General features: G+C 48.9%; 1 protein-coding gene across 1 annotated transcript; it reads right to left on the bottom strand.

Moving 5' to 3' along the window:
- Positions 1-747: 747 nt before the first annotated feature.
- Positions 748-24,435, bottom strand: SAXO2 (stabilizer of axonemal microtubules 2). Its single transcript, XM_064569799.1, has 4 exons — positions 24,296-24,435; positions 16,045-16,224; positions 10,324-10,526; positions 748-3,373 (listed from the first exon to the last, which is right to left on the bottom strand). The coding sequence occupies exons 1-4, from the start codon at positions 24,331-24,333 to the stop codon at positions 2,430-2,432; spliced, it is 1,365 nt and encodes a 454-aa protein (XP_064425869.1). The 5' UTR covers positions 24,334-24,435; the 3' UTR covers positions 748-2,429.
- Between the last annotated feature and the right edge of the window lie 14 nt (positions 24,436-24,449).

Here is a 24,449-nt window from a genome sequence, read left to right as displayed (position 1 = left end):
TGAAAATTCCTTCTAGAATCTGGCAGGTTAAAACAGTACTGATTTCCAGTACGGGGGGGGGGGGGGGGGGGGGGGGGGGGGTATGTGTGTGTGTGTTCCTGCACAGTACATATTCCAAGGAGACCTGAAAAGGCCATGGATCGGGGTGCTGGCTTTCCACCACCACATCTGGAACTCTCTAAGTCTTGCCCAGAGCTACAGATCCTCTCTACCTGTGTTCATGTTGTTCCCACCTCCCTGCTTTCCTTGATCTGGCAAGTGCCTACTTACCACTCAAGATTCAGCTCAGCGGTCCTCTCCTTAAGGAAGCTTTTCCTGAACTCCCAGGCTAAGTGGGCCATGTACACCCTGTTCCAGTCTCTTAGTCACACCTGTTATATTGAGTGTTAGATTATAGGGACACACCATTATTCATCTTTGTGTCTTCAGCTCAAGTCACATTGCCTCAGGAAACCCCAGGATACATCTTACTATGGGTAACCTTTGTCTAGGGAGGAGACCACCCCCATCAGATTGCAGAGGGATTTGAATGTCCAGCCTCAGAAAATGGGCCAGGTTGAGAGCGTTACCATACTCCCCACTGTTTCATTTTGAGTATACAATAATGTTTTCTATCGAAAATGTAAGAGTATCTAGTTATATACAGGTTAACCTAGATAAGACTTTAGTTAAAAAGCTCCCTTTTCCAGAGAAAATTTGGTACAGAAATTATTTCATGAAAATTCATTCATTTTATCGATGCTTTATTAATGTTGCGTGGATATAAAATTCTACAGATCATAATTTTCACTAATAAATACAAATGTAAATAAAAACAAGCTGCTTTCAAATATTAAAAATGTTTTAGCCAAATGTTGGTGGGCTTATTCTCAATTAAGCATATTGTTTGAAACAACTCTAAAGCTACAAAAGATCAGAATTTGTGCTAAAATAAACCTTACTCCCCCATAATGCAATCATTTATCAAAGGAGAAGAAACAATAGGAGTTTGATTCATTGGGACATTTTCAGCATTTATTTAAATGCAACATGTTCTTCCTACTTCACTTACTGGCATCCATCTTCCCGCCCCTTCTTAGCACTAAGCTCACACTAGAAAAGAAGGACACAATTATGCCCCCCAGGAGCCCGCCCCTGCTTCTGAACCCTGACTCCGGGCATGGCCATTAGGTGCATCCTTACCCAGGGTTACCCTGAAGATTCTTCAGAGGTGTCGGTCATTCCTCAAACTACTCTAACAATACCCTTTTCCTTCCTTTAAGTACTGTCTTTCCAACCATGTTCTTCTCCGAATCCAAGCTCTCCATTCTCTGTAACGAGCTCGCAGGTGCTCGTGGCTGTGGAGGACAAGACCCTTCTCAGGAATCGAACTACTACTCATAAGCTCAAAGCAAAATCGGTCATTTTACAATTCTTGCCTGAGGCCAGAAAGTGAGTTTTGAGTAGGTTAATTATCCTAATTTGAAAAAGGAGAAAACAGGTACAAAATGAGATTAAGGGACTTATTAAGAATCCCTGACATTTGTTTAGCACTTTTGTTTTCAGGTTACAATGAATCATATGATCTGATGCTCACAACAGAATATTTGTGAACTAAGCAGAGCAGATGTCCTTTTACAAATGAAGACACTGGGGCTCAAAGACGCAAGTCGTTGGCCTAGGGTGATGTCATTGGAACCCAAACTCAGAGCCTTGATTCCCAGCCCACAGAGCCTTTGCTTGTCACACCATAGTTCCTCTTGTGAACGTGAACGTGGCGAGGAGCAGCGCGACTGCCCTCAGCACCACCAACCACAGTGCACTGCGTAGATGCTCTGAAGTCTGAGGAAGTGAAGACCATTGTCTTGGATGAGGAATCCATGCACCATTTTCAGACGCATGCTAGACAGTCCTAATGCGCTTGATACATGACAACCTGTAGGTAAGTAACTGTGGAGTTGCCATAATTAAAAACAGAAGTATAAATGATAATAGATTGGAGAGAAGCAACCAAACAGTAGGTTGGGAATCAAAGTAGTTCAGATGGGAATGTCCATGATTCAACGTTCAGAACAGCATCTTAAAGAACAATCTTGGTAAAGGATCAATACAAAATGGATTTTAAGGTCCTTATTCCTATAATTAATTTTCCAAATTAATTTTTTAAATTTAAAAATGATTTGTTTTAGCTCTCCCATAAATTATTTTGATTATAAAAAATTGGCTTTGGGGCGCCTGGGTGGCCCAGTCGGTCAAGCATCCAATTCTCGATTTCAACTCAGGTCATGATCTCAGGATTGTGAGATCAAGCCCCACATCAGGCTCTGTGCTGGACTTGGAACCTGTTTAAGAGTCTCTCTCTCCCTTTTCCCCTCCCCCCCCCAAAAAAACCTGGCTTTGCCCTTAGAAAGCCAATATCTGTTAGCTTCATTTTAAACATGATTTGATGATTAGAAGGCCTCCACTGCGGGCGTGACCTTGCGGAAGAATTTATGACCTCGAGAATTTGTACTTTCAAAGATATACCCTGGAGGAGAAGGATAGCTAGCAGGGCAGATTTCCTGTTTCTTTGGTGTGTACTCTGTAGAGTACATGGTTGTGTCATTGAATGGAGCAGAACTCTTAAACAGAGCATGTGCTGGTTTGCAGCTCTCCGTCGGAATCAGCTCATGTGGCACGTAGTGAGACCTGAAAGTGCTCCAACCATCAAATTTTCCAGATGGGTTGGGAATCTGCTGCTGCTGCTTAATAAGACCTTGACGACAGCATTCCCAGGCTGGAAAATCTTCCTTTGTGGTGCTTTTTCCTTGAAAAGGAAAATTGTTATTTCTTCTTTGAGCAACTGGCCTGATGGGACTGACACGTTTGGTCTGATAGGGAACATAGTCGAGATGGCTTGTGCTGTTCAACTGCATGGTACCTGTAGGCGGGACATATTCTTGTGGTTTCTTGACTTCGGGTGGTGCGATTTCCCAAGGTTGAAAGCTTTCACGGAATTCCGTGCTTCCTTCAAAATGAGCATTTTGGGTCACTCTGGTGTATGGAGGTCTGCAGATTTTTGCAGTTTCGCCAACAAGACCCTGAAAGTCGTATCGGTGAGTTGTGAGATCCTCAAAGGGTTGGTTGGTTGGCTTGTACACTTCTTTTGGCCTTGCAAACTTGAGTTCTAGCTGATAAGGTACATAATCAAGGCGATGACTTGTCTCACCATTAAAAGGGACTGTAGAACGTTTGACCACAGGGCTGGGTTTAAAGTTTTGCCTAGGCTTTATCTCCTGAGGAACATAGTCATCCTGAAATGTAGTTGAATTTCCAAATTTCACAGTGGGGGGATGATAAGTTTGTTCAGGCTTATAAAGGTCAATTTTCTGAATGTCCCAAGCTCTATAATCATCTTGAAAATAAAAAGAGAGCATTTAAAATACTGAAGAAAACAACCTTCTTCTAAAAATCATGACTTACTTCTCTCATTGCCAAACATCCTCCCATTTCCTTCAGAAATCTGAACATTAATCAAGTCTGAATTTGCTCAGCTTCCCCTGATTTGTGTTTTCTTCATATCCACCTTCCTCTTCCTATTTCCCCACTTTAGTACATATAACTTTGTACTTCTAGATTTACCTGAATACACAACAAGGGAATGGAACATCTGAGCTTGGATTGTTGATAGTTTTTGAAAGCCTGTGTTTTGGGTAAAGACCAAGCTTAGGAGATTATGGTTGTGTTTTCCAAGAACTGGTTGGGATTTTCACCATAACTCATGAAATGCTAAAGTAAACCATAAAATCTAGGGATTAACATAAAATCAAAGGCCCTGATGTGTGGGCAAAGTGATGCGGGTTATTATTCTTTGCCTTGGAGGGACTCCTCAAAGGAGAGAGAATTTCAACTCCATTATACTGTTCGAAAGCCTGTTGGACTCCCTGAGCAAACATACAGAATAACTTGTACTATCCCAGAAAGATCATTGCCTTCAACTTTAGCTTCTCAGAAAACGGACTTCAGGGTATCACTAAAAGACAGAGGGCCATCTAGAGGCCAGAGGCCTGAACTGAGTGCTTTCAAACATACCAGAAATTGTATGTAGAATTTAGAAGGGAACATCAGAGCTGAGTCTGAGATTTAGGGTTGAATACCTTAATTCTGCTTCTTGTGGCATACCTAGACTGTGGATGGAAAACTGAAGTACTTATATTTCAACCAAGGGTTATTTAGTTTTTCTATTTCTAGATGAGAAAGGTAGAAAGCTAAGAAATACTGTGGAATTGACTTCACCCAAAAAGATGTATACCAAAGATTTATACAAGACAGAAGTTATGCAAGATAATGTATTAGAGTCTAGACTAAAGTCCATGTAATGTCTATTGGAAAGGCCAAAACTCAAATGCTTTTTACGTGGATACCTCCTTTGGAGAGAACAATTCCTCATTCACAGACATTTCTGCCCCAATGGCCAAGTTGTGGACCAAATGGTTACCTCTACCTCATCAAGCTACTGATGTTTGGATGAGAGTGGATGCCTGGCCCAAGAGCAGACAATCTTTAGGTCAGTAGAGGCAGACGAAACAGCCTGGCAAGAAGAGATGAGCTGGGTAAGCCATTCTTGTTCTTGTGAACCCAAATTTGAAAATACGGAGCCAGATAAAAGTAGGAGATGAACCTAAGAGGATGCCATGAAGTGGAATTGGAGAGTAAGGTGAAGACTTCAAAAATGCACCTGTAGGGTAAAAGAAGCGATATAAATAGGCAGAGGAGCCCAGGTAGTGGAGTAGCAATCAGACTAGATGCTGTAATAGAAACCATGGGGCTCTTGCGGGGGGGGGGGGGGCGGGTGGGGACAGTAGCTCTTCCCTCAAGCTTCCTCTGACCCTGACAGCTTCCCACTACCAGTATAGAGGAAGCCTTTACCACGAACTCTCTTTGCTTGAGGCGCCATGAAGGAACCTCTGTTATTCGCAACCTGAAGTATAAAATTATAACACTATTTCCAGAAACTAAAAGGAAATCACAGGGTGCTATTAAAGGCCTAGAGTTCCACCTTGCTGCCAAAATGACTGAGGAAAAATACTAATTTCATGAGAGAAAATAAATAGAAGAGAGTAATTCTCCCTTACCAAGCCAGCTTTGGTTTTCAAAAAGGAAGCAAAGATTTGGAGACTGAGACACAAGTTTTGACAGCATACAATACCATGAATATCATTTCCAGATAACTGCAGAAAATTGATTTTCCTTTTACACAGATGCCTATGCTCATATGCCTGGAATACTGATTATTTGCTCATTCTGGAATATTTATTAATAACATTCTAGTGATACCTTTAAAACATCCTAGTCTTTATTCATATCATCTGTTTTTAGTGTCTTATGACACTTCTAGAAAAGGCAGACATAATGTCATGCACATCTAACAGTGCAGTCTGGCCCTCTGGCAACTGTGGTATTGTTCTGGTTAGATAAGGGCAATTCCATCTCCTCTACTCATTCTTTTGACTTGTAGCCACAGTTTCTAACCACTAAAATCTAGTTAGCAAGTTTGTTATCTTCTGAACAGCTTTAACCCCATGAGGTGTCTGCATGTGTTTGCTCACCATGAACGTCTGTATGCAGAGCTCCATCCCCATCCTTACATAGTGAGCTGTTCTAGGTTCCTCTTTGAGGACAAAAGTCCTGAGGTGCACATGTTAGTTCTCTCCCTTGGTACCTTGTAACCTGTTCCCTGTGGCATCATGGCACCGAGGACTTGGAAGCAACTTTTAGAAAGCCAGGGGGCTCCATCATGGGCATTTCTTTCTCAATCTACATATCATCAAACAACTCCCATGATTGTAATACTGCCTATAAGCTGATGACTTCCAGAGGTTGAATCTCCATTCCAGACTTCCTTTTGAACACCAAACCCAGATATATATCTTCCTGCTTGACATCTCTATTTCAAGAGGTAAATTGAAACTTTGTATGCTTCAGTTGAATAATCCATCTTGGAGTTTTAATTGAAATTTTTATTTCATTTATATTTAATGTAATGAATGATCTAGTTGAGTTTGAGTTGACTATATTGCTATTTGCTTTCGACTGTTCCCACATGTTCTTTGTTCCCTTACCCCTTATTTTCTGCCTTCTTTTGGATACAGGGTATGTTTATTATTCCATTTTGTCTGTTAGCATTTTAATTAGAACGTTCCCTATTTTTAGAATAAAAAGGCATTTTTTTACTTATTAGGGGATCTTTTTGGCCTACTTGAACTTAAATTGATATTTTTACCACTCTAGAGCAGTGGAAGAAACTTTCAACAGTGTAATTCCATTTACCCCCTCCTGTCTTCTGTGCTATTATATTTTACTTCTATATTTATGTAAAAATACATAATTATTATTGTGACTTTAAGAAGTCAATATTCTTTTATATTTACCCACAAAGTTACCCTTTCTGTGTGTTTCATTCCTTCCTGCATTTCATGCTGCCCTCTGGAATCATTTTCTTTCAACCTGAAGAATTTCCTTTACTACTTTTTGTAGTATGGGTTGGTTACTAACAAATTCTTTGGGGTTTTTGTTTGTTTGTTCCTGGACACATTTTTATTTTGCCCTATTTTTTGAAGGATATTTTCACTAGACATAAAATTCTGGGATTCATTGGGTTTGAATTTCTAGGTGTTTTTTTTTCTTTTCCTTTCAACACTTTAAAGATGTCACTGCATTATCTTCTGGTTTCCATGGCTGCAGGTGAAAAGTTAGGTATATTTCTAATTTTTCTTTTCATAAATAATGTGTAGTTTTTCTCTTACTACTTTTGAGAATTCACCTTCATTTGGTTTTTGGAAGTTTGATGATAGTTGCCTAAGTGTGGTATTCTTTGTATTTATCTATTTCGGGATTTGTTAAGTTTCTTAAATCTGTGGCCTGACCCGTTCATCAGATTTGGAAATTTCTTGACCATCCTTTCTCCAGATATTTCCTGACTCTTCATAGGTCTCATATTTTACCAAATGCTGGGTGTCATGTATAAGTAAACCATAGACAATAAAATCAATGTTATTTTCAACAGGAGAAAGTTTGGTCTTTCCAATTTAGACAAATCATCCTAATCCAATCAGGAATTGAGCTAGGCTGGTGCTCAGAGGCATTTTTAGTTAGACATAATCCTCCTCTAGTTACAAGGACAAGAATTGTGGTATGTTTGTGGCACAGCCCTCATTCTGTGGGACTTTATCTCCTAAGCACTTACTCCCAAGTACAGCTGTGGGATCTTTCTGGCCCAGTCTATTTGTACGCCCATCATACGCCCTACATACGCCCTACACACTCAGCAAACATCCCACAAGGAAAACCAGCTATACATCTGGAAGACTAATGGATTCCAATTTGTTATACCAATCCACATATCAGGTGCTTCACTGGTTTCCCTTCACCCTGTAGAGTCTCTCTGCTTATGCCAAGCTCAATTTTCAGCCTAGGCCAAGGTGTGACAAATGCTCCCGGGGAAGTAAACAGTTGGTTCTCTTAGCTCACCCAGGAAGGCCTCCTCCATCTCTGCAATTTTAGCTATTTGCTTCCACAGCTGTCTAATGCCATTAAAGAGATGTTTTACACTTTAAAAATGTATACGTATTTTTAGCTATTGTAGTGGAAATAATGGCCTTCTGCCATTTACTATATCCTTCCTGGAGACAGAACTGAAGCGTTTTTAGCAGCTACGAGAAAAATATTAAGGACCTCAGTCTGGTAATCAATGCTTCACAATCTGATCTTTACCTACATTTATAGAATTACACCCCAATCTCTCACTTCCTGAAATCCTCTGATGTTTATGGAACAACCCCTTTATTTTTCTGGCTCTATGCATTTTTGCTTATTTCATCCTAGTTTTTGTGATGTCCCTCCCTTTCCTATAGATCAATACTTACTGCTCTCTGATACATCCCAGGCTGGCCTGAATTTTGCTCAGTGTTGCTCAGTCTAAATTTTTGAAACATGACTTATTCTATTAATTTTCTAGTGAATTATCCTCCTCCCTAGTGATAACACATATTATTTATTTCTAGTATGGCGATTTAATTTTTTCTGCTACTATTGCTTTTTTTCCTCAACCATAAAGTATCTGTTAACAATCATGCTCAGTTCAGATCTCTGTATTCCCTACAGTGCCTAGCACAGAACAGAGTAATCCTTAAGACATTTACCAAGTCCAATGCTGGCCTATTTTAATCATCTACGTTTCAGTATAAATGACTTTCTAACCTGAGGCTGCTGGGAGCAGACACATTTCTGTCTAAGAGTAACCTGTCTCATAGAACTGCGTCTTTGGAATCTAGATGTTACCCTTCTCGTCGCAGCCCTACAGGGTTTTCTCTTCCTTTTTCTTTATCACATTCCCTCTCTGTCTTTCCTCGGTTCTCTGATTCTCGGTGGATAGTGAGAGGGTCTCTTCTCACTGTGATTTCTCATCAGCTACAGACCTGCCCTTAAATAGTTACCTGCAAAAGCTGCAGTACAGTCATCACACAGGATGAGGACTGCCTTGGCCCTTAATATTTATTGTCTCATGCTCCCACACCTGGAAATACAAAGATAACCTTTCCTCACTAGGAAAGGTCAGCAGCGAGAAAACCAGAGGGATCCCAGGAATCCTCAACATCGGATTATGGGGGTGGAAGTATGGAAATCCACAGGAAACCCAGGTAATGAGAACCTAGAACTAGTGTGTGTGTGTGTTATGTGTAATCGTCACAGCATCGGGGACTATCAATATTACTGATACTTTTTGATAGATCTTGTAGGACAAAAAAGAAAAGAAATTCCTACTATGGTTGTTAAAAGACCCAGTTGTTTTCACCAAATATATTTTATGTCCAATTGTCATGGCAGTATACGACCTCTGCGTACCAGTAGGTACAGATCTGCAATCGCTCTATGCTATATTGCATTATAACAATACACTTGGTTACTGTACGCATTGTCTTAAAACTTTGTTCCTTGTGTAGCATCTTACGTGCTCACGGCCAAAAAGATGAAAGTACAATGCTCTTGACCTCCCTACTTATAGATCATAGCGTACTGGTAAACATATTTACTTATGATATTTGAAGAATACATATGTGTTCAGCTATTGTCCATTTAAACTTTAAACCACTGCTTTTATTGTGGGTGACATCACTTTTATAAAAGGGTTTTATATGAGGACATACCACTCAGCTATATCACATAATAAAAAGGATATAAACTTAAATGTGCAATTATATTATTAAGAATAATACGCAGTAACAAGATAGCCTTTTAAAAAGAAGACCCCCCTCCCCAAAAGCAATAGAGTATTTTAAAATCAGGTTGATTTTTGGAAAGAAACTAGCCATACACTGTCCAGCCCCTTTCTTCCAAGTCAGTTGCCAACAGAGAGAAGGTATTCTCATACTTCCTCCATGCTGGAAGTCTTAGAGGAGCTGGTCTCCTAAGTGGTGGTCCAACATTGTCACTGGGTGGATAAGCCTGTTTTTTTCTGAGTTCAATATTGGGAAGCATCTGCTTTATCCTTCACCCTAGCCTTTATCACTAGAAAGGGAGTATTTGGTTCTCCACCTGCTAACTCTTTTGCTTTATCAGTTGGTTCAGAACTTAAATGGTAAAGAGGTCGCTATTTATTTGACCTTCTTTGACTCCAGTACACTCAGTAGAGTTTCAACTCATTCTGGAATGGAAAGAAAGGAATGATGCCAACTAAATGTGGCATAATGTGACAACTGTGACATAATGCTTGTTCAATGACATCATTTGTTTTTATGGTTGACCCTTTGAACAACACAGGAGTTAGGGGCACTGCACCCATGTGCAGTCAAAAATCTGTACATAATTTTTACATCCCAAAACTACCAATGGCCTACCGTTGACCAGAGACCTTAACAACAACATTTAACAGTCAACATATATTTTGTATGTTATATGTATTACATGCTGTATTCTTACAATAAAGTAAGCTAGAGAAAAGAAAATGTTAAGAAAATCATAAGGAAGAGAAAATACGTTTATAGGACTGGACTGTATTTATCAGAAAGAATCTACACATACGTGGGTCCACACAGTTCAAACCACATTGTTTGTAGGACAGCTGTATATGTTTTTAGGTAGAGAAAATGAATTAAGTGGCTAAATTTGGACAGAAATCCAGGTCTTTGAACTCTCAATCAGGCAAATGGTCTTTTTTTCTGCTATGTAACACTACTTTGATCAAAGCCAAACAAGTTTTCCTAAGCCATGGGAGCTAAGTTTGGCAACACACCAAATTATGATTTGACGTTGGATGGAAGGGAGCTTGAATTTTTTGGCTCCTTCACTTTTGAAATGGCAAGTTACCTTTATAGGTTGGGACAGCGTCCACCTTCCCTTGTTTAACTCGTTGTCTCTCCAAAGGCCGGACTATGGCCACAGGCTGCACTTTGTAAGAATTAAAATCCCGCTTGTAGGTGGTGTCAAGATCAACCTCCCCCTGTTGTGGTTTGTATTCTTCTGGTACGTGGCGAGGCTGTTTGACTATCTCATAAGGACGATAATCCGATCTGAAATATATGAGTTTGCAACATAGCCTCACAGGTTCCTTTATTTCTAATTTTTCTAATGCAGGACTGAAATTTTCAAGGTTTATTTCGGTTGAAAAGTCTAAGAAGATATTAAAATGGTGATAGTTAATAAACTACTTGAGAGAAACAATTTAATTCCTTTATGTCCTACCCAGCAACTAACATCTTAAGAAATATGTCAAAAATCCTAGTTTTCAAACATCATTATGATGTGGATCTTCAGTTGATTGGATCTTACGTAAATAAAATCTTGAAGTAACTGAATTTTTTTCTAACCCGGAAGGAAATCTTATGTGAGAGATTTAATGAGTCTAAGAAAAAATTTTAAATATATCCCCTGGGTCCTACTTTGTCAAATTCCTTATTCATCCTACTTAAAGACTAAGCTCTTTGGGCATGCTTTCCGCTTACTGAAATCATGCTGTCTTCCTGCTTATTATAAAGAACCAATTAAATAAATAATGAATGTCTGAACTCTGGCCTTCAGTCATAGATCACATTCATAGTATGGATGTGGTTCTTACTCGTCTTTGGATCCCCGAGAGCCGCATATCGCAGCCCAGCCACCCTGGGCATTGTATGACATTCTGTGGCAGAAATGGTGCTGTAGACACTGGGCTGTCTGGTGGGGTGCAGATGACAGACCCAGAGTGACCAGACTGCCTGGGTCCAAATCCTGGCTCTGTCATTCATTAGATGTGTGACCTTGGGCAACTTAGTTGCCCTGTCTAGGCCCCAGTTGCCTTATATATAAACTAGGACAATCATGTCATCTAGCTCATAGGGTTGTCTCAAGGACTGGCGCACATACGTGCACGCACATGTACACACGCGTGAGAGAGCTTGGGACACAGTAAGGGCAACATGTCAGCTATTACTATTATGACTACACGTCTTCAAAACTGCTTTTTTTCTTCTGAACTCTACTGAGTGTGTCACTCATTTTATTGGTATAAGCCATCTTGTATTAATCACTATTTTCTATTTATGTCCATAAGCTCCCAAACCCCAAATCCTCACTGAATCCCTTCTACTCATGATACAATTTCTTAGACTTGTTGGCTCCTCTTCCTCAATCCTATCCACCCCCGTCAAGCCGGGGTCCAGCACTGCCTAACGGGTCACAGTGGCTTCTCTGTGACGGAGTCTGTAGTCCTCCTCTTATTCGATGGGCATTATGGCCCACTCCCTCTGTCTCCAGGAGACTCTCTCCTCCTGCCTTCCTGCTGGTTTCTCCTCAGTCTCTGGTGCAGCTTCGTCCCCCCTCTCCTCGGCCACTAAATGCTGGGGGTTTCTCAACACTGGGGCCCACACACGTTCCTCTTCTCCTCCGGTGCTCACCCCTGAAGACAGCTCTACTCCCACAGCTTCAATTACTACCGAAATAGAAATGACCCACCAATTTATAGGTCAGCTCAGACCCTTCTCTGAGCTCCCTACCTGTATTCGCAACGCCACCTCAACACTTAACATGCCCCCAACCAAATCACCATTTGCCCCCAACAAATCTGGTCCGTTTGCTGGCGCCCCATCGTAGTGAAGAGCATCACCATCTCTTTAGCAGCCGAGACCCAGCTCTCAGCCTTCTCACCTCAGCTCCCTCGTGTGGCTGCTGCTTCACCAAGTCCCGTCACTTGGACCTCCTAACTCTCTCAAATCTCCTGTCATTACCACAACAGGTCCAAGCTCCCACAATAGCTTATTCACATCAATTCAACAATCCCTAAACTCATTTACCTGCGTCCACTCATTCTAGCTTCTCTCCGCCTTTCCTCACCTGGCCCCCAAAGTGATCCTTTCACATGTAAATTTGATCAAGTCATTCCTGCCCTGAGCTGCCTAGCCTATTCCTTAATTAGCCCCCTTTTATACCCCCTCAAAAAACAGGCAAGCAGGCAGACAAATGAGAAAGAAAAGACACCTTCAGTGGCCTCTTACTGCTCCAAGGACACAGAACACCCCACACGTGGCCCAGAGGCCCCACGTGGCTCCTTCACTAGCCACCAGAGAAAACTTCCTCCTGCTTTCCTCTTGCTCGCCTTCTCTCCCTGCTCCTGCCGGCTGCATGCTGCTCTCTCTGTCTGCACTGCGTTTCCTTACCTACTTCATCCAGTTAACTGCTTCACACCCTTCAGGATTTCACTCATTCTTCTCATTTCCCTGATAAAATCAAACCTTGTATTCTGGCTCTCAAGTCCCCTCGTGCCTATCCCTCATGGATTTTATCCCCGCTGCGATCTTGTACTTATTTTGGGCGATGCGCTGCTGCCTTCACTAGACGGCAGCATCTGTGGGCACAGAGATCGCGACTGTTTCTGCTAACGGCTATATCCCAGGTGCTCAGCACGGTGCCTGACACTTAACAAGCGCTCACTAAGTATTATTTAATAGATAAATAGTAGAAATCACGTACCTCTTATTCTCAAGACATCTGAGTTGTTCTTTGCTCTTCCCAAATACCAGCTAGAGGGACATAGGCTAAAACGCAATCAGGAAGTGGAAGAATCAGGGGGAGGACAGAGAGAAAGGTTTGAAGTCTTAGTTTCTCTGGTTAGATTAGTTGAATGTTAGAAAGTGTACCTCCAAACCCAAAGCAGCTTTCTATGGAGAAGTGGTAATGGGTAAATACACTCTTAGTCATCGGATATGTCCCCAAACATAGAACATGTCCATAACCATACTTCCAGGGCAGACTCCTCGCCGACTCTGGCAGTCCTCGAACTGTACAGCAACCGTCCTGCTATAAAGGATCCAAAGTCTTAAGCACGTCTAGACATCTGCTCTTTATAGTCTCGTCCTCTATTCTAGAAAAGTATAGGATGACCCTTTATTCTCTGTACAGATAATCAGCTTTTTGCTGCTTAGTCAATACAGTTGACATAAGGGAGTGAAGGAAGGGCTCTAAACCCCCGGCATATGGCTCTTGGAAATACTGCTAGTTCCCCAGTCAAAATACAAAGAAAAGATGCAGTGTTTTACTTAGTGTAGCGATGATGATTTGAGAAATGGAAATTTTAGTTTTATTGGCATATTCTGACCTTTTGGGAGTTGGGACATCTTTTTCTTTCTTTTTGATTTTTGTTTGTTTGGTTGTTTTTTGGGTTTGTGTTTTGTTTTTGTTTTTTACTATATAGGGATACTTGAACAAGTCAACTGACAAACCCAGAATTGAAAAGCAATTGCCTTTTTAAAGAAAGATATGGCAGGTTTTCCCAATTTTAACATTCAGAACTAGTTAAATGCAAAATCTTTATTCAACAAATATGCATATTGTGGAATTTATTCCACATTATTATCATATTATTATTAATATTAATAATTATTAATCATAATCTCCATTATGAATCATTAAGGTATCGAGGAAGAATGAACGGTAAGACGAAGAAAAAAGAGCAACCACTCCCATTTGCTCTGTCTCAGTCATTCAATTTCTTCATCTCATTTGCTTTAATCTGTATCTTGTTTATTAATCCGTGTTTCTGTTTTTCAACTGCCATTCCCACAAGGCTGTAAAAGCCAGAGTGGGGCACAGTCCTTCTCTACGTCCCATGTCATACCCAGGGATCAGTGCCCTACTTGACCCATTTCATTGAATCTACAGCAACAGAATGACCAGCAATGGTGGTTAAAATGCAGATTCCTGGGATCCACTCCGTTATCTATTGACTGTTTTAGGTGGAATTCTGGAATCTGCAATTTTAACCCTTCTGGATGATTCTAAAGCATACCAAGTCTGAGGACTATGGAAGATTTTCAAATCTGTGGAAGAGCCACACACCTACAGAAGCTAAGAGAGTCACCGAGCACTATTACTGTAAGGGTTGCCTGAAATTTTAAAGGTAGAAGTACTGGACTCAAAGTTTGAAGGTTTCAACCTTTGTTCTGGCAAGTAGAATAAGCTCTTTCTAAAATGATATGAAAATGGATAACACAGCAAATTAAAGTTATTGTAGAGCATTTTTAAAAACCCAAATTATAGAAATCTGATACATTCCTTGAAAGCAGAAACCTCTATTTATTGATCCTTTTATACTTGACATCTAAGATTGTACCTTGAGTATGGTATGCACATTAACAGAATAAAGAAAAGAATTAACCCATTGACAAAGACACAAAACAATTTTTTTTTTAAAGATTTATTTATTTGACAGAGAGAAACACAGTGAGAGAGGGAACACAAGCAGGGGGAGTGGGAGAGGGAGAAGCAGGCTTCCCCCTGAGCAGGGAGCCCGATGCGGGGCTCGTTCCCAGGACCCTGGGATCATGACCTGAGCCGAAGGCAGATGCTTAACCGACTGAGCCACCCAGGCGCCCCCAATTTTTTTTTTTTTTAAGCTAAGCCTAAATGAGGAGTTAAGGCTTAGGAGGATTTTTTTTTTTTTTTTTTGGTCTATCATCCACTGAATGAATATTGAGTGCCTCCTACACGCTAGCAGGCATCATGCTAGGTTTCTGGAAATAGAATGTCAAGATAAGAATAGACACGATTCCTGCTTGCATGGGCCTCTGAAATGGATCTATGATAAATAATAGGAAGATGCTTTGAGGGCTTACATAGGGGATTTTTACCCAGCCTGAGAACTGGATACACATGTGTCAGAGGCTCTCAGAGTGATAACTGAGTTGAGATCTATAGGTTACACAGGCATTAACTGGGGTAAAAGGGAGAGAAATTTCCAAGTAAGTAAAATAGTGTATTGGAAGGCTCTGTGGCAAGGGAATCCTGATATTTTCAAGAAATGAGGGGCACCTGGGTGGCTCAGTCGTTAAGCGTCTGCCTTTGGCTCAGGTCATGATCCCAGGGTCCTGGGATCGAGCCCCGCATCAGGCTCCCTGCTCCGCGGGAAGCCTGCTTCTCCCTCTCCCACTCCCCCTGCTTGTGTTCCCTCTCTCGCTGTCTCTCTGTCAAATAAATAAATAAAATCTTCAAAAAAAAAAAAAAAGATAGAAATGAGAAATGTCCCATGGGATGTGAGCATTAAAAAGCACATTGAAAATAAATTAGAGAAGCAATTAGGGACCAAACCATGAAGGGATTTTGGTGTATATTAAATACAATGGGGAAAGTATAAGTATTTTAAGCAACGAGATGATAGGATTAGAACTGCATTTTAAAAAGATCCTCTCTGCAGGCTAAAGTATAGGAAACAGATCAGAGATGTAAAAACTAGAGTAGATGCAGAAAAAACAGGAAGTTCCTGTATTCCTCTAGTTGGAGGTGACAGTGGAAAGTCTCTTATAGACATAAGAGATTTTAAGTAGTTAAATAAAAATCAATAAAACGTTTTATTTCCCTTTTTCTTTCTTACTTTCTGTCATTCTAACTTAATTTTCATCTTTCTGTTTTTCTCAAGCTGTGATTCAACTAGTTCCTTGCTTCTTGAATTGGTTCAACTTCGATCAACTTAATAGTTCACTTTAAATAGTTAAAAAACTTTATTAAGACCAGAAGAGTTGGGAGAGAAGTAAGTAAAGCAGTTAGTTTCTTAATATTTACTTAAATGTTGTTATTCCTTCCATTTTACCACGGCATGCTCGAAATTCTTGCTTGGGTTTCAGACTCTGAGGTGGAAGAACATTGCCATAGGTAGGATATTTTTCCAAATATTCAGTGGTGGGGCAAGATATGCCAGAATTTTCATAAATCCTTGTGGTTCCATGTGGACAGTGATGTCGCCTGTGCAAACATAAATAAACTGAAAGATTATTTTGACTTCCAAAAATATTTTATGATAATTGCATCTTCATCAGAGAGACCTTCAATAAACATAGAATCTCTAAATTTAAAAGCAACCTTACTAAAAAACAAACACAAAATACCTTCTGTTTATTCTGCAATGGTGTTTACCAAAACAAGAGAAAGGTATGATATATCCTTTACGGTGGAAACTCTCGTTTTCCTCTGACAAAGATTTAGTGGGTCTCCTTATACTAAGAAGCTGAAAAAGCTCACAAGCACATCTACCAGGCCCCTTGCAAGCAGGTTCCCCACCCAATTTAGCTTTCACCTGCTGGATGTTCACATGATACTCCAAATCAGAGAGTGCTTCCTAGGGAGAGGGGCAGAGCCCAGCCCTGTTGCTGGCAGGGTCGTGGGAGAGGCGCCGAGAGGCTGGAGCCAGCAGCTGTCAGGCGGCATTCAGGTTTGCAAGGTGGCTTCCTGACTGGCAGCTCCCTGACCTTGGCAGTAAGGAGTGGTTCCCTGCCAACAACTGGGAATCTGCAGCCGAGCGGTAGGCCTCTCAGAACCACTCCTTAACTCTGTAACAGAGAACCCTGACCAATATATCATATAAGCTAATAGCACACAGTGGTTACAGAGAATGGGGTTGATCTTTAGGTGTGGCTACTGCAAGATGCAGAAATTGTAAACACTGAAAAAGTGGGTTGTAGAAGAGTATGTGTGGTATGCTCTGTTTCTCTCTCTTTCCTTGTAAAGGACTTGTAAAACAAGTCTTAAGGAACATTTTTATTTGTGTGGAGTAGGATTATGAGGGATTTTCACTATATTTCACATTTTTTGCCTTGCATTTTCATACCATGCCTCATGTATATTCATTTCATAATCAGAAAAAAAAACAACAACCATAAAAGCTCTTAACAAAACAGACAGAAAAACCCAAGCAAACAACAAAAAAGTATCATCCCACAATGCTGAAATAGGAGGTCGGTTTCTCAGGTCCGATGTCATTTGGGGACCCGGGCTATGTGTGAGGGCTAATAATACAAGCCCAAGGAAAGGTGAATTTGAGGGAAATGCAGATGCTCTGTAGATGAAATCAGAACCGGCTAGGATATCTGGACTCCGTGAACCCCCAGGAAGAACATAAGAGAGATCAGCTGCTCTGCCTGGAGGCTGCTGGATAGCAGGAAGAATTGTAATGCAGAGAAGAGTGAAGAGGTTGTGTCAAAGGCTATTCAGGTACATTCAAAATCAGAGGAGTTGAGAGATTCGGGATTATTGGCTGACAATGGAGGCTTTGGGAAAGTGCTGAAGTTGACTTGGGGTATACCACACATGGTCTCTTGGGAAAATCAGGGACAGGGTACATAGGTCATGCATGGAGGTTCTGATATGGGCGCACTGAGTTACAAGAATCAAGTCGAAGCTTTGAAATTTCTCGTTGTTCTTAGTTTTATTTTCCAGCAAAGACATACATTCACATTATAACAAAACAAATAAATACCGAAAAGCTTATAAAGGAAAGCCAAAGTCTCCTGTCCCAATGTTTCTTATCTCTAGAAACAACTTTCTGATGATCTCTGCTTTTTAGTTTTCTGGAGGCTACATCTGTTTTTTAATTTTTTTATGAGCTTTGAAGATCTTGATTTATCTGCTTAAATGACCAACTTTCAAATCCTAACATAAACATGACAGATTTGATTGGTACCATTCCACTCACTTCCCACTGTTGCATGGGTCAATCATTCCGTGGAATCGACATGCTCCTAATATTTATTTAGCAGTGATTTAATCCCTGGGCCAACAATGAAGCTGAGGGAGAAGACTGTGTTTACAGGGGGTGGGAAGTTGTTAGGCAGGACTCAGACCAATTCTGGGTTTCAGGGTGGAGGCTACTCCCTTCTCAGTCAGGCAGATTCCTAAGGGAGCACTACTGCTTGGAGGGTACCAGGGACAGGGTGCGGCTTGGATGGAAAGCGGGGCACTGCCTGGAGGGGACCGGGGACACGTCGGGCTTGGATGGAAAGCGGGGGCACTGCCTGGAGGGGACCGGGGACACGGTGGGGCTTGGATGGAAAGCGGGGGCACTGCCTGGAGGGGACCGGGGACGCGGTGGGGCTTGGATGGAAAGCGGGGGCACTGCCTGGAGGGGACCGGGGACCCGGTCGGGCTTGGATGGAAAGCGGGGGGCACTGCCTGGAGGGACCCGGGGACCCGGTCGGGCTTGGATGGAAAGCGGGGGCACTGCCTGGAGGGGACCGGGGACCCGGTCGGGCTTGGATGGAAAGCGGGGGCACTGCCTGGAGGGGACCGGGGACCCGGTCGGGCTTGGATGGAAAGCGGGGGCACTGCCTGGAGGGGACCGGGGACACGTCGGGCTTGGATGGAAAGCGGGGGCACTGCCTGGAGGGGATCGGGGACACGGTCGGGCTTGGATGGAAAGCGGGGGCACTGCCTGGAGGGGACCGGGGACCCGGTCGGGCTTGGATGGAAAGCGGGGGCACTGCCTGGAGGGGACCGGGGACACGTCGGGCTTGGATGGAAAGCGGGGGCACTGCCTGGAGGGGATCGGGGACACGGTCGGGCTTGGATGGAAAGCGGGGGCACTGCCTGGAGGGGACCGGGGACACGTCGGGCTTGGATGGAAAGCGGGGGCACTGCCTGGAGGGGACCGGGGACACGGTCGGGCTTGGATGGAAAGCGGGGGCACTGCCTGGAGGGGACCGGGGACCCGGTCGGGCTTGGATGGAAAGCGGGGGCACTGCCTGGAGGGGACCGGGACCCGGTCGGGCTTGGATGGAAAGCGGGGGCACTGCCTGGAGGGGACCGGGGACACGTCGGGCTTGGATGGAAAGCGGGGGCACTGCCTGGAGGGGACCGGGGACACGGTCGGGCTTGGATGGAAAGCGGGGGCACTGCCTGGAGGGGACCGGGGACGCGGTCGGGCTTGGATGGAAAGCGGGGGCACTGCCTGGAGGGGATCGGGGACCTGGTCCGGCTTGGATGGAAAGCGGGGGCACTGCCTGGAGGGGCCCGGGGACCCGGTCGGGCTTGGATGGAAAGCGGGGGCACTGCCTGGAGGGGACCGGGGACGCGGTGGGGCTTGGATGGAAAGCGGGGGCACTGCCTGGAGGGGACCGGGGACCCGGTCGGGCTTGGATGGAAAGCGGGGGCACTAGCTGGAGGGGACCGGGGACCCGGTCGGGCTTGGATGGAAAGCGGGGGCACTGCCTGGAGGGGACCGGGGACCCGGTCGGGCTTGGATGGAAAGCGGGGGCACTGCCTGGAGGGGACCGGGGACACGTCGGGCTTGGATGGAAAGCGGGGGCACTGCCTGGAGGGGATCGGGGACACGGTGGGGCTTGGATGGAAAGCGGGGGCACTGCCTGGAGGGGCCCGGGGACACGGTGGGGCTTGGATGGAAAGCGGGGGCACTGCCTGGAGGGGACCGGGGACACGGTGGGGCTTGGATGGAAAGCGGGGGCACTGCCTGGAGGGGACCGGGGACGCGGTCGGGCTTGGATGGAAAGCGGGGGCACTGCCTGGAGGGGCCCGGGGACCCGGTCGGGCTTGGATGGAAAGCGGGGGCACTGCCTGGAGGGGCCCGGGGACCCGGTCCGGCTTGGATGGAAAGCGGGGGCACTGCCTGGAGGGGCCCGGGGACCCGGTCGGGCTTGGATGGAAAGCGGGGGCACTGCCTGGAGGGGACCGGGGACCCGGTCGGGCTTGGATGGAAAGCGGGGCACTGCCTGGAGGGGACCGGGGATGCGGTCGGGCTTGGATGGAAAGCGGGGGCACTGCCTGGAGGGGACCGGGGACGCGGTCGGGCTTGGATGGAAAGCGGGGGCACTGCCTGGAGGGGACCGGGGACCCGGTCCGGCTTGGATGGAAAGCGGGGGCACTGCCTGGAGGGGCCCGGGGACCCGGTCGGGCTTGGATGGAAAGCGGTGGCACTGCCTGGAGGGGACCGGGGACGCGGTGGGGCTTGGATGGAAAGCGGGGGCACTGCCTGGAGGGGACCGGGGACCCGGTCGGGCTTGGATGGAAAGCGGGGGCACTGCCTGGAGGGGACCGGGGACCCGGTCGGGCTTGGATGGAAAGCGGGGGCACTGCCTGGAGGGGACCGGGGACCCGGTCGGGCTTGGATGGAAAGCGGGGGCACTGCCTGGAGGGGCCCGGGGACCCGGTCGGGCTTGGATGGAAAGCGGGGGCACTGCCTGGAGGGGACCGGGGACCCGGTCGGGCTTGGATGGAAAGCGGGGGCACTGCCTGGAGGGGACCGGGGACCCGGTCGGGCTTGGATGGAAAGCGGGGGCACTGCCTGGAGGGGACCGGGGACCCGGTCGGGCTTGGATGGAAAGCGGGGGCACTGCCTGGAGGGGCCCGGGGACCCGGTCGGGCTTGGATGGAAAGCGGGGGCACTGCCTGGAGGGGACCGGGGACGCGGTGGGGCTTGGATGGAAAGCGGGGGCACTGCCTGGAGGGGACCGGGGACCCGGTCGGGCTTGGATGGAAAGCGGGGGCACTGCCTGGAGGGGCCCGGGGACACGGTGGGGCTTGGATGGAAAGCGGGGGCACTGCCTGGAGGGGACCGGGGACCCGGTCGGGCTTGGATGGAAAGCGGGGGCACTGCCTGGAGGGGACCGGGGACCCGGTCGGGCTTGGATGGAAAGCGGGGGCACTGCCTGGAGGGGCCCGGGGACCCGGTCGGGCTTGGATGGGAAGCGGGGGCACTGCCTGGAGGGGACCGGGGACCCGGTCCGGCTTGGATGGGAAGCGGGGGCACTGCCTGGAGGGGCCCGGGGACCCGGTCGGGCTTGGATGGAAAGCGGTGGCACTGCCTGGAGGGGACCGGGGACGCGGTGGGGCTTGGATGGAAAGCGGGGGCACTGCCTGGAGGGGACCGGGGACGCGGTGGGGCTTGGATGGAAAGCGGGGGCACTGCCTGGAGGGGACCGGGGACCCGGTCCGGCTTGGATGGAAAGCGGGGGCACTGCCTGGAGGGGCCCGGGGACCCGGTCGGGCTTGGATGGAAAGCGGTGGCACTGCCTGGAGGGGCCCGGGGACCCGGTCGGGCTTGGATGGAAAGCGGTGGCACTGCCTGGAGGGGCCCGGGGACCCGGTCGGGCTTGGATGGAAAGCGGGGGCACTGCCTGGAGGGGATCGGGGACACGGTCGGGCTTGGATGGAAAGCGGGGGTACTGCCTGGAGGGGCCCGGGGACGCGGTCGGGCTTGGATGGAAAGCGGGGGTACTGCCTGGAGGGGACCGGGGACCCGGTCGGGCTTGGATGGAAAGCGGGGGCACTGCCTGGAGGGGACCGGGGACCCGGTCGGGCTTGGATGGAAAGCGGGGGCACTGCCTGGAGGGGACCGGGGACCCGGTCGGGCTTGGATGGAAAGCGGGGGCACTGCCTGGAGGGGATCGGGGACACGGTCGGGCTTGGATGGAAAGCGGGGGCACTGCCTGGAGGGGACCGGGGACACGTCGGGCTTGGATGGAAAGCGGGGGCACTGCCTGGAGGGGATCGGGGACACGGTCGGGCTTGGATGGAAAGCGGGGGCACTGCCTGGAGGGGACCGGGGACCCGGTCGGGCTTGGATGGGAAGCGGGGGCACTGCCTGGAGGGGACCGGGGACACGTCGGGCTTGGATGGAAAGCGGGGGCACTGCCTGGAGGGGACCGGGGACACGTCGGGCTTGGATGGAAAGCGGGGGCACTGCCTGGAGGGGATCGGGGACACGGTCGGGCTTGGATGGAAAGCGGGGGCACTGCCTGGAGGGGACCGGGGACCCGGTCGGGCTTGGATGGGAAGCGGGGGCACTGCCTGGAGGGGACCGGGGACACGTCGGGCTTGGATGGAAAGCGGGGGCACTGCCTGGAGGGGATCGGGGACACGGTCGGGCTTGGATGGAAAGCGGGGGCACTGCCTGGAGGGGACCGGGGACGCGGTCGGGCTTGGATGGAAAGCGGGGGCACTGCCTGGAGGGGACCGGGGACCCGGTCGGGCTTGGATGGAAAGCGGGGGCACTGCCTGGAGGGGACCGGGGACCCGGTCGGGCTTGGATGGAAAGCGGGGGCACTGCCTGGAGGGGATCGGGGACACGGTCGGGCTTGGATGGAAAGCGGGGGCACTGCCTGGAGGGGACCGGGGACCCGGTCGGGCTTGGATGGAAAGCGGGGGCACTGCCTGGAGGGGACCGGGGACCCGGTCGGGCTTGGATGGAAAGCGGGGGCACTGCCTGGAGGGGATCGGGGACACGGTCGGGCTTGGATGGAAAGCGGGGGCACTGCCTGGAGGGGACCGGGGACACGTCGGGCTTGGATGGAAAGCGGGGGCACTGCCTGGAGGGGATCGGGGACACGGTCGGGCTTGGATGGAAAGCGGGGGCACTGCCTGGAGGGGACCGGGGACACGTCGGGCTTGGATGAAAGCGGGGGCACTGCCTGGAGGGGATCGGGGACACGGTCGGGCTTGGATGGAAAGCGGGGGCACTGCCTGGAGGGGACCGGGGACCCGGTCGGGCTTGGATGGGAAGCGGGGGCACTGCCTGGAGGGGATCGGGGACACGGTCGGGCTTGGATGGGAAGCGGGGGCACTGCCTGGAGGGGACCGGGGACCCGGTCGGGCTTGGATGGAAAGCGGGGGCACTGCCTGGAGGGGACCGGGGACCCGGTCGGGCTTGGATGGAAAGCGGGGGCACTGCCTGGAGGGGACCGGGGACCCGGTCGGGCTTGGATGGAAAGCGGGGGCACTGCCTGGAGGGGACCGGGGACCCGGTCGGGCTTGGATGGAAAGCGGGGGCACTGCCTGGAGGGGACCGGGGACACGTCGGGCTTGGATGGAAAGCGGGGGCACTGCCTGGAGGGGACCGGGGACACGTCGGGCTTGGATGGGAAGCGGGGGCACTGCCTGGAGGGGCCCGGGGACCCGGTCGGGCTTGGATGGAAAGCGGGGGCACTGCCTGGAGGGGATCGGGGACACGGTCGGGCTTGGATGGAAAGCGGGGGCACTGCCTGGAGGGGCCCGGGGACGCGGTCGGGCTTGGATGGAAAGCGGGGGCACTGCCTGGAGGGGACCGGGGACCCGGTCGGGCTTGGATGGAAAGCGGGGGCACTGCCTGGAGGGGACCGGGGACCCGGTCGGGCTTGGATGGAAAGCGGGGGCACTGCCTGGAGGGGATCGGGGACACGGTCGGGCTTGGATGGAAAGCGGGGGCACTGCCTGGAGGGGACCGGGGACACGTCGGGCTTGGATGGAAAGCGGGGGCACTGCCTGGAGGGGATCGGGGACACGGTCGGGCTTGGATGGAAAGCGGGGGCACTGCCTGGAGGGGACCGGGGACCCGGTCGGGCTTGGATGGGAAGCGGGGGCACTGCCTGGAGGGGACCGGGGACCCGGTCGGGCTTGGATGGGAAGCTGGGGCACTGCCTGGAGGGGATCGGGGACACGGTCGGGCTTGGATGGAAAGCGGGGGCACTGCCTGGAGGGGACCGGGGACCCGGTCGGGCTTGGATGGAAAGCGGGGGCACTGCCTGGAGGGGACCGGGGACCCGGTCGGGCTTGGATGGAAAGCGGGGGCACTGCCTGGAGGGGACCGGGGACACGTCGGGCTTGGATGGGAAGCGGGGGCACTGCCTGGAGGGGACCGGGGACACGTCGGGCTTGGATGGGAAGCGGGGGCACTGCCTGGAGGGGACCGGGGACACGTCGGGCTTGGATGGAAAGCGGGGGCACTGCCTGGAGGGGACCGGGGACACGTCGGGCTTGGATGGGAAGCGGGGGCACTGCCTGGAGGGGACCGGGGACACGTCGGGCTTGGATGGGAAGCGGGGGCACTGCCTGGAGGGGACCGGGGACACGTCGGGCTTGGATGGAAAGCGGGGGCACTGCCTGGAGGGGACCGGGGACACGTCGGGCTTGGATGGAAAGCGGGGCAGCCGGGGAGTGAGGGGGCGGGCGGCTGTTGCGGAGCGAGCGTCCGCGTCCCTTCACCTCCGGGGCGGCCACGACGGGGCTCCGGCCACCCCGCGCCCGGCCCGCCGCCACGCTGGCCGTTCCTTACCCGCAGGTGCAGATCTGACACAGACACCAGCTCTTCATGTTCGGCAGGCTGCGGTCGCCCCGCCGGCCCTCGGCACCTGCAGCTTCGCGGGATCGCGGCGCCTGCGGTCGTCACGGCAACCCCGGGCGCCCGGGAGGCCGACGCAGCGCCGGCT

This window comes from Mirounga angustirostris, unplaced genomic scaffold (genome assembly GCF_029215605.1).
Source record: "Mirounga angustirostris isolate CCGP_5_RB_7025 unplaced genomic scaffold, mMirAng1.0.hap1 SCAF_9, whole genome shotgun sequence".
NCBI lineage: Eukaryota > Metazoa > Chordata > Mammalia > Carnivora > Phocidae > Mirounga > Mirounga angustirostris.
The sequence above is the reverse complement of the archived record's forward strand: the minus strand, read 5'-3'. Positions and strand labels throughout refer to the sequence as shown.